The following is a 15546-nucleotide window of genomic DNA, read 5'->3' as shown; positions in this document are numbered from 1 at the left end:
CTCTCATTACCTTGTACACCTCTATCAAGTCCCCTCTCTTCCTTCTTCTTTCCTATGTGAAAACCCCAAGCTCACTCAACCGGTCTTTATAAGACATGCCCTCCAATCGAGGCAGCATCCTCGTAAATCTCCTCTGCATCCTCTCTAAAGCATCTACATCCTTCCTATAATAAGGTGACCAGAACTGACAAGATATTCCAAGTGTGGTCTAACTAAGGTTTTATACAGCTGCAGCAAAACCTCACGGCTCTTAAGTTCAATCCCCTGTTAATGAAAGCCAAAGCACCATACAACTTCTTAACAATCCTATCAACTTGGGTGGCACCTTGGAGGAATCTATGTATATGAATCCAAGATCCTGCTGTTCCTCGACACTGCCAAGAATCCTGTCTTTAACCCTGTATTCAGCATTCAAATTCGACCTTCAAAAATGAATCACTTCACATTTATCCAGGTTGAACTCCATCTGCAACTTTTCAGTCCAACACTGCATTCTGTCAATGTCAAGTTGTAGCCTGCAACAGCCCTCAACACTGTCTACAACACCACCGACCTTTGTGTCATCGGCAAACTTACTAAGCCACTCTTCCACTTCTTCATCCAACTCATTTATAAAAACTACAAAGAACAGAGCCATAAGTACAGAGCCCTGCAGGACACCACTGGTCACTGACCTCCAGGCAGAATTACTTTCCATCCACTACCACTTGCTGCCTTCTTTTGGCCAGCCAATTCTGTATCCAGACAGTCAAGTTTCCCTGTATCCCATCCTCCTAATTTTCTGAATGATCCTACCATGTGGAACCTTATCAAATGCCTTACTGAAATCCATACACACCATATCCACTGCTTGACTTTCATCAACTTATCTTGTCACATCCTCAAAGAACTCAATAAGGCTTGTGAGACATGACCTGCCCCTGACAAAGCCATGCTGACTATCTTTATTCAAACTGTGTTTTTCCAAATAGTCATAAATCCTATCTCCCAGAATCCTTTCCAGTACCTTGCTTACCACAGATGTAAGACTGACCGTTTATGTTAAATCACAGTGTATAAATGCAGATGTTTTATGAAGTGATTGTTTTGAGAACAGTTATAGACTCATTTCTTTCTTTGAAGATGCTCCTTTTGATTGATTTTTCTCAATTTACTCAGGTTGTTGCAATTTTCCAAATTTGTTGGAGATTTGACACAGTCTGAATACTGAACATTCAAGCATCCATTCTCCTCCACACCTCCCCACCACTCTGCAATAGGATTTAAGGTGCTGGGTTATAAAGTGAAATGCACATACCACTCACTGGATACTATATGAAGCACCGTGACACTGATTCTCATATGCCTGGGAAGGGGGAATATTCATCATGGGGAGTCCCCATCCTGAGCTTATAATCCTTGGCATTGTTGGATGTGTATGAGCCAAGCATGGTCCCTCCCCTTGTAACCTTTATTAGAAGTCTCTGATAGGAGATATTCCTCTGGATCCCTTTATAAAACATAGAAAATAGAACAGTACAGGCCCTTCAGGCCTCGATGCTGTGCCGACCTTTTATCCTACTCTAAGATCAAACAAACCTACATACTCTTCATTTTACTATTATCCATGTGCTTATCCAAGTGTTGCTTAAATGTCCCTAATGTATCTGACTCTACTACGCACCTACCACTCTCCCCTAAAACTTCCTCCAGTCATCTTAAAACTGTGATAGCCTGGGACAAAGTCTCTGGCTATCCGTTCTATCTCTGCCTCTCAGCTTCTTGTACACTTCTGTCAAGTCACAGGAAGCTGACAGGAAGCAAAGAGTAGTGATAAATGGGTCCCTTTCGGAATGGCAGGCGGTGACCAGTGGGGTACCACAAGGTGCGGTGCTGGGACCACAGCTGTTAACGATATACATTAATGATATAAATGAAGTTATTAAAAGTAATATTAGCAAATTTGCTGATGACACAAAACTGGGTGGCAGGGTGAAATGTGAGGAGGATGTTAGGAGAATACAGGGTGACTTGGACAGCCAGGTGAGTGGATGGATGCACGGCAGATGCAGTTTAATGTGGATAAATGTGTGGTTATCCACTTTGGTGGCAAAGACAGGAAGGCAGATTACTATCTAAATGGAGTCAAGTTAAGTAAAGGGGAAGTACAACAAGATCTAGGTGATCTTGTACATCAGTTAATGAAAGCAAGCATGCAGGTACAGCAGGCAGTGAAGAAAGCTAATGGCATGCTGGCCTTCATAACAAGAGGAATGCAGTACAGAAGAAAGAGGCCCTTCTGCAGCCGGACAGGGACTTGGTGAGTCCGCATCCGGAGTATTGTGTGCTGTTTTGGTCTCCAAATTTGAGGAAGGACATTCGGGCTATTGAGGGAGTGCAGCATAGGTTTACGAGGTCAATTTCCGGAATGGCGGGACTATCATATGTTGAAAGATTGGAGCGACTGGGCTTGTATGCTCTTGAGTTTAGAAGGATGAGAGGGGATCTGATTGAGACGTATAAGATTATTAAAGGATTGGACACTGGAGGCAGGAAGCATGTTTACGCTGATGGGTGAGTCCAGAACCAAAGGACACAGTTTAAAAATAAGGGGTAGGCCATTTAGAACAGAGTTGAGGAGAAACTTCTTCACCCAGAGAGGGGTGGGTGTATGGAATGCTCTGCCCTAGAAGGCTGTGGAGGCCAAGTCTCTGGATACTTTCAAGAAAGAGATGGATTGAGCTCTTAAAGATAGTGGAATCAAGGGTTATGGGGATAAGGCAGGAACAGGATACTGATTGTGGATGATCAGCCATGATTATAATGAATGGTGGTGTTGGCTCAAAGGGCCGAATGGCCTATTCCTGCACCTATTGTCTATTGTCTCTCATCCTGCTTCGCTCCAATGAGAAAAGCCCTAACTCCTTCAAGCTTTCTTCATAAGCCCTGCCCTCCAGTCCAGGAAGCAACCTAATAAAAGTCCTCTGCACCCTCTCTAAAGCTTCCACATCTTTCCTATAATAAGGCAACCAGAACTGAACACAATATTCCAAGTGTGGTCTAACCAGGCTTTATAGAACTGCAGCATAATCTCGCAGCTTTAAATTCCCCTGCTAACGAAAGCCAAGTCCTGCCGGAGTATGGGAGTAATGACACAACCTTGCTTGACCTGGTCTAGATGTTGAATGTACCAGATTCAGGTCTCCTAGTCAAAATGATCACGGTCATATCATCTTGAAACAAGTGCAGGATTGCTATGCAACTGCTATGGTGGAGTCCTGGCTGAGTTCCTGAGGAACTCTGAGGATGTAACTATATTATTGTATGTGGAGTTTTGAGAAGAACATGGATTGTGTGGACAACAAAATGTTAGTCTTTAACTTCTATGGCTAGGATTCAAAAAGTCTCTCTGGTCACAATTGGGTGTGTGTGAAATTGATTTTACTTATTCTTAATCCAGTCATAACGGTCTTGGTCAAAACTACATACTTTGATGCCATCACTCTCTATCACTAGGAAATCTGGTGTCTGCTTTGTAAAATGGAAAATTATCACATTATTTCAATGTAAGATGTTCTCTTGTGATTAGAATTGAGGGCCAGAGTGTAAGGACAGTGTATAAATTGAGCTTCATCCTTCAGGTGCTATAGCTGATATAAGATATTGTACCTATGTTCAAGATGGAGATAGATAATGCTATGTTAACTGTCGTGGTATTTTCCTTTTATCTATGGCAGGGAAATGCATTCTCCTCCATTGCCTGCTTCCTATGTCTGATGAAATCCCTCCAGAGACATGGTACAGCTATAAACCTTTCAAAGGAACATTGGTGCCAGAAGGTTGTTGAGAACAATGCAAAGATCTACACAGACATAAGTTCAGATTCAGCAAGTTATGAGGATTCATTGATTGTGCTCCAAAGATCTGGAGATCCAGGAAACTTTGTCACAATCCTGCACTTACTTCAAGATGGTATGATCGTGATCATCTCGACTGGGAGATCCAAATCTGGCATATTCAAAATCTATACTACGTCAAGCAAGATTGTGTCATTACTCCCATACTATTTATATTCTACTCAAAAGTATCTACTTATCTCTAAGGTAAACTGCCCTCTGGTGCAAATATTAAATACTGTCTAGATGAAAACCTTTTTTAACATTTCATTTGCCTCTGTGTCAAAACGAAATGGACTAGTATAGACATGTGTGATCCACAGTTTGCAGAGAATTGCTGGGTTGTTGCCTATTCTACCCTAGAACTGCTGGCTTCTTTCAATCTTTTCAATTCTGCATAGAAGGGATTCAACATGTCCTCGAATGTTGCCAAAACACAACTCATATCAATCCACATCTGGCCAACCAGATATTCTACCCAACATATATGTTGTCGGCCAGACTCTGAAATATGTTGAGCACTTCCCATAGCTTGGAAGCCTGTCAAAAGGCCACCATTGAGGATATAATCCAGAACTGGATTGCTACACTAGTTCAACCTTCTACAAACCATGGAAGTGAGTGTTTGAAAACAAAGTCAACAACAGCATGTCAACAAAAGCCCCAGTGCAAAGATTAAATGTTGTCACCACACTCCTCTACTGCCATGAGACCTGGACTGTGTATTAGCAACACATAACAACACAAAGGAAATTATGTCAGCAATACTGCTGACACAGCCTCCAATTTCATTGGATGGCAATGCAAAAATCCTTCTTGAAGCCAGGTGTATTAGCATTCGTTAAAATCCTGCGCACTCAACTTTGACGGACTGGGCATTGTGTCCAGTTAACCTAAAACACTTCTGTCAATCAATCCTGTTCTCTCAACTCTCAAATGGCCCATGTTTCAGGGTGGACAAGGAAAGCACTTCAAAGAAATTCTGATGCTCTCCTTGAACTGTAATGGTTGTCTCAATGACAAAATATATGGACTATTGATCTTTGAATTCCATCACCCAATTTATTGCATGAGACTTTCATGGATTAAAATGGCTTTAAAACAAGGCTGACTTATAAATGACCACAGGGATCAGCTAATTCACCCAGATTGGCTATATTTCATGAAACTGACATGGATTTGACTCAACAGCAATGAAACTGGTCAGCAAGACCCTGTGGGAGGCCTGGAAAGGTCCTCAGCTTTTATTTGATTGACACTATTATGACAACTTTCACATATTGGAGATGATACATTGCCTGTAATCTCTAAGCTTGAAAGAAAATGTAAACTTCACCAAATAGAATATACAACCAGCACATACCTCAAATAAAACCAAGAACTGTGGCGGTTTCTGGATATCTGAAACAACAACACAAATTGTTGGAGAAACTCAGCAGGTCTGGCAGCATTTATGGGGAGAAATCAGAGTTAATCTTTTGAGTCTGGTGACTCTTCATCAGAAATGGAACTCAAAATGTTAACTTTGCTTTCTCCCCACAGATACTGCTAGACCTGCTGGCCACCTATCTTAAGCTTTCTGCTAGATCAAAAGCTACTAAAGATACAGAACAGAACACAGACTAAGATGTTCTGAAGAAGGGTCACAGAATGCAAAACGTTAACTCTGATTTCTCTCCATAGATGCTGGCAGACCTGCTGAGTTTTACCAGCAATTTCTGTTTTTGTTCCAAAGTTCCTCTCTCTCTAAAACAATCTAGCCCAGACTCCAGGATAGGCTTATCAGGAAGTTGAGAATTTTAAGATAAATGCAAGTTTTGCTTCTGCTGACTGCACTGAAGAAACCAGTGAATCCACCTCAGCCTCAGGTTCAAGGCTTCAAAGACAATCAATAAACCATTTCTTATATCTTGAACACTAACCCTTTTTTAAACTTTGTACATATACACATGAGAAGTGTCTGCACTAAGGCCATATTCATGATGTCACATCTTTACTATTTTCGTTGGGGTGAACATAAAAAAAATTGCTCTTTCTTCTAATCAGGAAAATCTTGTAATTGGCTCCCAGATAGGGTTAAGTGTAGATTAATTAGACAAAGGTGTAGCCTCACATTTAAAAAAAACTTAAACATTTGTTCTAACCTACAGAGGCAGTTAATCTCATCGCACCTGGATGTAATATAACATTGATCTTAATGAATGGGAACAGCTTGCTAACAATCATTCAGAAGGGTTACAATTGTCTATCTAGCTGTATCGTCCTTTGAATCCCAAGCATTTTAATGGGAGCACAGCAGTGACTGAGAAGAGATAAGGAAGCAAACCTTGCACTCTGAAACCAGCGTCTCACGACTCAGTACCCAAAAGTATGTGGGCCAAGAATCCCATCATAGGAAGACCCATATCTGAACCTTGTGTAGCTATCATCCTCAAATTTAAAGTTAACAACCTGATGCAAGTGTGTTTGAGATTGGTATTAGGTTGTGAAATGAAAGCAGGCTTGGACGGCCGAAGAGCATGTTCCTGTGCTGTCTGTTCTTTGTTCCCCATCTCAGCAAGTTAACTTGCTCAACCAGTATAAACTGACTGTCTGCCGACCTAGACTAATTCCAGCAGTAGCTCCAAAAATTCATCAACTGATAATGAAATACATCAGATTCAATTACTAATTAAAGAAGGTATTTCCACAGTGGCCAATTTTTTTCAAAATTGAATCAAAAGCTAGTCAAAAGTGGGTCACAATGACCTTTTTGCACTGCTGAAGCTACCATACTGACATTCAACTGCTGACCTCCACAAGACAAACAAAAAACTTTTATAAATTCATGCCTGGATCGACAAATGTTCCAGTCATGCCAGAGAACTATACTCAAATGAGGAAGTGTGGCAAACGCGCTCTCCATGGTAGAAACGATGCACTAACAAATCCTGTGCACAATCTAATGCTGTTACACAATCTCCCGTCACCGCAACACCCATCTGCCCAAACCTGGCCACAATGCAGGTTGGGAAGTTGCACTGATGGTAGCCATTTGACTGACAGTAAGGTTTGAAGTACATTTGGCGAGGGGGCATTGGGCAAATACAGTCACAAGCTTGACCACTGACTTTTGCCATTGTCAGGATTTGTGCCATTGCTGAGGGTCAGGACATTTATCATGGACTATGCCCTTGACTGTCTCCCCTTGTGGGGGGAGCCATAGACTGTACAAGGGAATTGGGGAAGGAGGAGGCTGATAGGGCAATGGGGGTACCAGTAAACTGCAAAAAGGTTGGAGGACAAAGAAGAAGATTCATGGGATTTGAATGGAAGAGAGTTGCATCAGCTTTTGGGGGAGGGGGAGAGAGTGGAAAGGGGTGGAGAAGTTGAAAAAATTAGCAGAGGCAAGCCTGTAAGAAAGGTGGCACTGAGTAAGCAGCTGCAAGAAAGTTGCAGGGAGGAAGGATGTAAAGGAAATAAAACAGACTTAAACCTATCAATAAAAAAACTCAATTAACTAGGAGCCAGAAAACCTTGCAATCAATTAGGTACCGAATGTCTTGCAGATGAAAGTGAAATCTCTAGTTTAAAGCTGCTTAGTATCAGGAGTTACTATATGGGGAAATAATGTAGCATTTACTATTGCAATGAATACCATGTCAATTGCTAAAATCAGAGAGATAGTAAAAAAGGTAGTAACTACAATATTCCAGCCCTTGTGTACATGAGGTTGAAATCCATTAAGGTATTTTTAGGGTGGTAGCATTTTGTGAGAAATGTAATTCAGATATTCTCAAAAAAAATTTGTGCACTGTTGGATGATGGAGGGTGGTGAGTCTTCATTTCCCTCTGACTAAGTTCACAGCAGAAATGTGAGCAGCCTTTCCACCAGAGGCCAGTCAATTAACTGACAAGGGGCTCATTCTACCAGCACTGGATTTAGCCAGCAACAATTGTGAATTATTTTGGCAGTCTATCAGGCATACTTGTGTGGGGAGACCTGAGATCTGATTTGGGTGAGATTGGTTGGGAGGGGTTCAGGGAAACGTAGTAAATAAGAGCAGGCGGAGGCCAATCAGTCCTTCAAACATGCCCTGCCATTCAATATCATGGTCAATCATCCAACTTAGTACCTTGTTCCCACTATCTCCTCATACCTTTTGAACTCTACGGCCCAAAGAACTATATCTAATTCCCTTCTTGACTGTTTTCTGAATTCCACAGGCTCACCACAAACTCTCACACTCTCTGTGCTCGATAGAGGTGCCCAACAGTAGGAAGAGAGATGTCTGAATTAAGAAATCCTTCTGCCTTTCAAAATGAATCCCATTGCATCAAGTCTGTCTCTAGCGAATTTGCCCCACTCACCTGTTTCCTAACGTTCTACAGACAATCCATGGTGTAGGGTGCATTGAATTATTGGCAGTGGCCACCACTCCCAGTGCTGCTGCTGGTACTGAGATGCTGGTAATAAATTTGTTGATCTCTGAGGTTGGCAGCTCTCAGAACATTTGTTCTGCTCCAGAATTTAATTCCGGCAGCAGATAGATAAGTACCTGATTGGGACTTAAATTCCATTGAATCTCCCAATAGTGGCCATTTGGGTGACACTAGTTTTCTAATGTTCTAACATTAACAGTGCTTTCTCTCCAGATGATGCCAGAACTGTAGAGTTTTTGGTTTTCCAGTCATGGGATTGGTTCCCTACCATGACCCTTGTTATCACCATTAAATTCCATCTCCTCTGATCTACAATAATCAACAGCGAATACAGAATTAAAGGCAATGGGTAAAGCAGAAGTTTGGCTTTTTCTGATAAGGATGGTGACAATTAGACAGTGATATTGTGAAAGATAAGTGTCTTACGTGTTCTTGAATCCATTAACTTGCTCTATCTCTCTCAGGTGTATTAAACTGTGGCAGAATGTTGAAAAAAGCCTCGAAAGAAAGCATGGATAAATCACATTCTGCTACAAGCTATTTAACATTATTTTAAATCAGAACTAACCCTTAAAATATTCATGTGCAACATCTTAGTGTCATGTGCAATGGATTTCTAAGTCAAGCCAGCAGAATAACACAAAATTATGCATGGTGTAAAAGATGTTCACTGATTTGTTTCACACTTGAATATGAGGGTGAGGAGCACAGGACTTTAAAATCAATCACATAATCAAGTGTCATATTTCAGGTGGAAGGTGAATCTCATAGTATTAAAGTACATTAAACAAAATACGCACCATGGCTGCAGGTCCAGCAAATGCCAAGCTAAGCAACATGAGGAAGGGGATGATTTCCTGAGTTGGTTCAATATACGGCATGCTGAGTGTCCTGTCATGGCAGTTAAAGCCTGAACGAACTGGCTTGAAGACATCCGTGAGCTCCAGGAAGTAAAGGCTGACAATTGACGAGGCCAGTATAGGTAACTGAGAAGGGAAAATGAGAAAAGAACGTGAGCTAGATCACAACTTATCTACACTCGCCACTAAAATAATCATTATTCCAGAAATTAATCTAAAGCTGATTAAATTATGTAAACAAAATTATTCACACAATCCATGTCACAAACAATATTTAAAGGTTTAGTTAATTCTTACTGTTATGGAAAGGATCAGGAAAAAAGGAGAATATATAAGTATATCATGCAAATACTTGCATTTTTATACTTTTAACTACATGCCAGTTTAAAGACTATTTGGAGAACTTATATGTTATATAGTAATTAAACTACAGTATACTGAGGAATAGTAATGAGAATGGGAGTACTGTATTGATTACATGGTACGTGTGAAATAAGTTGCATTAAAATATAATCAAGTGAATGTGATTATATGACTGTTATGATAGAAACGTTTAGAATTGTTTTATTCATTCACAACATGTGAATGCACTGGTAAGGCTAACATTTATTGCCAATCCATAATTCCCACTGGGGAAGTAGTGTGAGCCATTTTGTTGGAATTGGTGAAGCCCTTTGTTGTAGGGGTTCAGGAGATTTGTTCAGCCATTTTAGTGGGTGGTTAAGAATCAGCCATATTTGGTGGGTCTAGAGTCATATTTATGCCCTGATGAAGGGCTTTTGCGTGAAATCAACTAGGAGAAAGTGAGGACTGCAGATGCTGGAGATCAGAGCTGAAAAATGTATTGCTGGAAAAGCGCAGCAGGTCAAGCAGCATCCAAGGAGCAGGAGAATCGACGTTTCGGGCATAAGCCACTCTTTTGCCTGAAATGTCAATTTTCCTGCTCCTCAGATGTTGCCCGAACTGCTGTGCTTTTCCAGGACCACTCTAACCTTGACTCATATTTATGTCAAGGAGAAAGTGAGGTCTGCAGATGCTGGAGATCAAAGTTGAAACTTTATTGCTGGAACAATAAAGAAGAAGGGCCTGTGCCCGAAACGTCGAATCTCCTGTTCCCTGGATGCTGCCTGACCTGCTGTGCTGTTCCAGCAATAAAGTTTCAACTCATATTTATGTCAATCCAAACACTACAACTTGCCGTTAGATGTACTTGATCTTTGTTATCTACCTGCTGTTTAGAAACTGGCACCATTAACACTAAAGTAGAATCGTTTAACATGAATCAATTAAAAAGGCTATGCAAGCTAGGCCAATTGGAGCTCTCAAGATGGACATCGATAGGGTTTTGTTAGGTAAGGGAATCTGAGCTAATGTAGGTTAATGGAGTCTCAATGACAGAGGAGGATTGAGAAGCTAAATGGCATTCCCCTGCTTTGTAACCCTTCTCTTTTCTCTAAAACTTTGAGAGAACAAAAGCAGTTATATTTTCTTGAACATGACTGGAAAGATGGTATTTATGATAGATGTTCATAATAGGGACCCGGGTTTGATTCCACTTTTAGACGCCTGTCTGTGTGGAGTTTGTATGTTCTCCCTGTGTGAGTGTGGGTGTCCTCAAGTGCCGCGATTTCCTCCCAAAGTCCAAAGATGTGCAGGTTAGATGGATTGGCCATGCTAAATTGCCCCATAGTGTAGAGAAATGTACAGGCCAGGTGGATTAGCTATGGAAAATGCAGGGTTACAGGGACAGGGTTGAGGGGTGAATCTGGGTGGGATATTCTTCAGATGATTGGTGCAGATTCAATGGGCCGAATGGCCTGCTTCCAAACTGTAGGGATTCTGTGATGTATTCTGTGATGAAGAAAGGGATGGGAAGCACCATGTGATTAATATCCATTTTCCACCCTATCCCAACAGCTCTTATTGATTCAGTCAAGAAATTGAGTCAACTTTGTTCCTCATGTCATCAATGACCCTGCAGCTGTCATTAAAATTGATGTTGTTTACTTTGATGATCAAGCTATCGCCTACAGATGGTGAAAATAAAATTGGGGACAGCAGCCAGTAAAATAGTGTATTAACTGAGAAAATCAAGTCAATAAATCTGTCCAGAAAGATTGACAATGGTGCTGGCTACCCATGCTTAATCTAAAGATGAAAGCCATCTTCAATTACAGATTTGCAGTTCCTATATTGGGGAATTGTATTTGGTTGCACAAATCCAAACAGGTGATTGATCTAGTTTGAAATATTAGAGTACTTCTAGTAGACAATAATGCTTTTGGTGACATAAGTGATATTTGTGACAAGTAAAGCTTATATCCAACGAACCACAGAAAGTTTCCAACACAGAAGCAAGTCAATCAGTCTGTCAAGTCCCCACCAGCTCTCTCGCAAATGCAACTCAGCTCGTGCTACTTCTCCCACTGCAATTTTTTTGGAAAAGCTCAAATGCTTAAACAATTCTTCTTTGAACGCCACAGCAGGATCTGTTTCCATCAGACATCATTCGTAAAAGCTTTTCCACCAGCATGGTTAAACAGACTGCTTTACAGTTGCTGCATTTATCCTTCAAACTTTTTTGAATAAGGAAGTGAGATTTGCAATTGGAGTCACAGAATCATAGAGTTGTACTGACTCCTCAGTCCAAATCATCTATGCCGACCAGACGTCCTAAATTAATCCAGTCCCATTTGCCAGCACTTGGCCCATATCCCCCTTTACCCATCTAGATGCCTTTTAAATGCTGTAATTGTACCAGCCTCCACCACCTCCTCTGGCAGCTCATTCCATGCATGCACCATCCTCTGTGGGACAAAGTTGCCACTCCAGTCCCTTTTAAGTCTTTTCCCTCCCAATTTAAACCTATGCCCTCTAGTCTTGGACTCTCCTACACTGAGGGAAAGATTCTCCAGTCCCCTGACATGATGCCCATATCAAAGGACATTTAGAAGGTTTTGTTCACCATTAAATTCCTCAGTGTGATCAAATTGACTAAATGTGGAGACATGTGGCTCTCTACTATAATCTCCGAAAAATATATTAATGTTTTACACTTGCACCCAGTACAGTTCAAAACAATGCGTTTTGTGGATTTTCATGCGTGAAGGACATGATCGTGGCAACCATACCTCCACACCTTTTGTAATTGCTAGCAGACTGAAGGGATCACAAAATCACAAAATTGTTACAGCGCAGAAGAGGCCATTAGGCCCATTGTGCCTGCACCGGCTGTTCAAATGAGCTCTTCGAATGAGAGATCAACAGTTAAGAGTGTTCATCTCTGCCAGTGAAACCCTCTCCTGAAATATTGCACTGAAGTCTTTGTCTTTGTGTAGTAATTTTCAACAAGCATTTTACATTCTGGTTGGTGAGTCATTCATTTGAGCTCAAGTCTCCAGGGAAAACCAATGTCGCACACTGTATGATGCATTGGTCAAGTAAGATCTGGCCCAATATGTTTCAGATGACACCAGCAGCAACAACATTCGCCTCTCCAACACTGAAGCATAAGACATAGGAGCAGAGAAATAGGAGGAGGAAATTCAACCCATCAAGCCTGCCATGCCACTCTAGATCATAACCAACCATCACTTCAACACCAGTTTCTTGCACTCTCTCATATGCCTTAACATCATTCGTCTCCAGAAAAAAGCATTCTATCTGATGATCGGGGTATACTACCAGCCTGGTAATTGGCTTAGATATGTCCTTTTTGTGGACAAGTTTCCACATTGACAGATAGATGCCAGTATGATAGCTGTACTAAAATTGTTCAGGGACATGGTTTGTTCTGGAGCACAAGTCAAACACAGGGCCTATAGGCTTTTCCGTATCCAATGCCTTCAGTTATTGCTTGATATCCTGAGGAATGAATTGAATTTGCTGAAGATTAACATCTGTGATTGCTGACACTTCTGGCTGAAGAACACAGTGAATGCTTTCATTGTTGGACTATTGTACTACACTCATTGAAGATGGGAAACTTTTTGGAGCCTCTTTCTCCATTTAGTTTTTAATTGTCCACCACCATTCACCACTGTATGTGTCAGACTGCAGGGCTTACACTGATCCATTGTTTCACTTGACTATTTCATGCTAATTTTATGGGTTGGCATGCATGCTATACTGTGACATAGCTTCTCCAAGTTGACACTTCATTATTAGGTATGCCTGCTGCTCCTTTTGGCATGCTTCCTGCACTCTTCATTGAATCTGGTTTGATCTTCTACTGTGATGGTTTTGGAGTGGGAAATTGAAGACCCGTGAAGTTAGAAATTACAGATGATACAATTCTTGCTGCTGATGGCCTACACAGCCTCATGGATTTCCAGCTATAAGGTGCTATATCATTTAGATCTATCCATTTAGCTTGGTAGTAGTGCCACACCACATGCTGGAGGGTATCCTCAATGTGAAAGCGGGACTTAATTTTATCATGGGCAACAGTCACACCTACCAATACTGTATGGACAGATAGACTGTTGAGGATGAGATCAAGAAGGTTTTTCTTCAACATGGATCATAGAAATATAGAATATAGGAGGAGTAGGCTGTTTGGTGCTTCTGACCTGGTCTATATGATTATGGTTGATTATCTAATTCTATCCTCTGTTACTACTTTCTCCCCATACCCATTAGGCCTAAGAGCTATATGTACATCTTGCTTGAAAGTTTTCAATATTTGGACCTTAACAGTTTCCTGTGGCAGAGAATGCCACAGGATCCACATTCTCTGTGTGAAGAAATTTCTCCTCATCTCTATCCTAAAAGGGCTACCCCTTATCCTTAGACTGGATTCACCAGTCAATGTGAATTTTCTTCCTGCAACTACCCTGTAAAATACGATTAGATTTTTAAAGGTGCCCATGAAGTCCCCCTTATTCTTCTAAATTCCATATAATGAATATAGTCCTAAGTGAATCAGTCTCTCCATATATGTCAGTCCCAACCATCCCAAGAATCAGCTTTGTAAATGCTTTTTGTACTCTCTCAATAGCCAGTACATTCTTCGACAGATAAGGAGAATAAAATTGAATGCAATACTCCAGGTGCAGGTTTACCAGTGCCCTGTACAGTCGCAACGTGACATCCCTGCTATGTACTCAAACCTCTCTCTATGAAGGCTAACATACCATTTGCCTTCTTCAGCTCTTGCTGCACCTGCCTGCTTACTTTAAGTGTATGATGTATAAGGACACTGAGGTCTCATTGCACCCCTCCCTTTACCAATGTATCCCCATTCAGATAATAATCTGCTTTCCTGTTTTTGATACCTGTGTGGATAACCTCACTTACCCACATTATACTGTATCTGCCATGTATATCCCCATGTAGTTAACTTGTCAAAGTTGTGCAGACGCTTCTCTGCATCCTCCTCACATGGTACCCTCCCACTCAAATTTGTGTCATCTACAAATTTAGAGACAACACACAGTTTCTACATTCAAATCATTAATATATAGTGTGAATAGCTGGGGTCTAAGCACGAATCCCCGTGGTACCCATTTAGTCACTGTCTGCCACATGGAAAAAGACCCCCTTTATTTTATTTGTTTCCTGTCTGCCAACCTGTCCTCAATCCATTTCAGTACACGACCACAAATCCCATGCGCTTTAATTTTACATGTTAATCTCTTCTGTGTCAAAATCCTTTTGAAAATCCAAGTAAATCACATCTACTAGTTTCCCATTATCTACTTTATCATTACATCTTCAAAATCTTACAGCAGGTTTGTCAAGCACAAAATCCACACTGAATCTGTCCAAACCTGTCACTATCTGTTAAGTGCTCTATTATAACTTCCTTAATAATGGACACAAGCATTTCTTTTTCACTAGCAATACCTAGCTAATTGGTCTATAATTCACTGTCTGTTCTCCATCTCCCTTTTCAAATAATAGGGTTATATTAGCTGATTTTCGATCCATAGGAATATTCCAGATACTCTAGAATTGTGGAAGATGATCACTAACATATCTGCTATTTCTAGGGCTAATTCCTTTAGTAATCTGGGAAGACGTTTATCAGACCCTGGGCATATATCTGTCTTTGTCCCCAAAACCATTTTCCTACTGATTCAGTTCCTGCTTTCCATCAGACCCTGAGGTCCCCTATTTTTTAGGATGTCATTTATGTCTTCCCTTGTGATTTTTTATGCATTTAATTGGTTTGGTCATCTTTTTGTTCTCCATTATAAATTTCTTGTTTCTGACTGTAGGTGACCTATATATGTCTTCACTAATCTTGTTGGCTCCTTCACCACTGGCTGCAGGATTTATGTTCTTTGTAGCTGATTGCTATAAGTATTTATATACTGAGCACAGAATAATCAACAATAACAATGTTATAATATAACAGTGAGTGAAAGATTGCCATCGTAAGGTTG

The 15546-nt window shown here is 40.9% G+C and overlaps 1 protein-coding gene across 1 annotated transcript in view; it reads right to left on the bottom strand.

Annotated features, from left to right (window-relative positions):
• The window catches only part of LOC122554710 (2-lysophosphatidate phosphatase PLPPR4-like), an 80814-nt gene that overhangs the window by 40892 nt on the left and 24376 nt on the right, over positions 1 to 15546 (bottom strand). The window contains exon 2 of the mRNA XM_043700085.1: positions 9098 to 9283. Within this exon, the coding sequence (XP_043556020.1) occupies positions 9098 to 9283 (186 nt within the window). The remainder of the gene's footprint in view (positions 1 to 9097; positions 9284 to 15546) is intronic.

The sequence above is a fragment of the Chiloscyllium plagiosum genome, chromosome 11, assembly GCF_004010195.1.
Source record: "Chiloscyllium plagiosum isolate BGI_BamShark_2017 chromosome 11, ASM401019v2, whole genome shotgun sequence".
Taxonomy (NCBI): domain Eukaryota; kingdom Metazoa; phylum Chordata; class Chondrichthyes; order Orectolobiformes; family Hemiscylliidae; genus Chiloscyllium; species Chiloscyllium plagiosum.
This window is presented reverse-complemented; position numbering and strand designations above follow the sequence as displayed.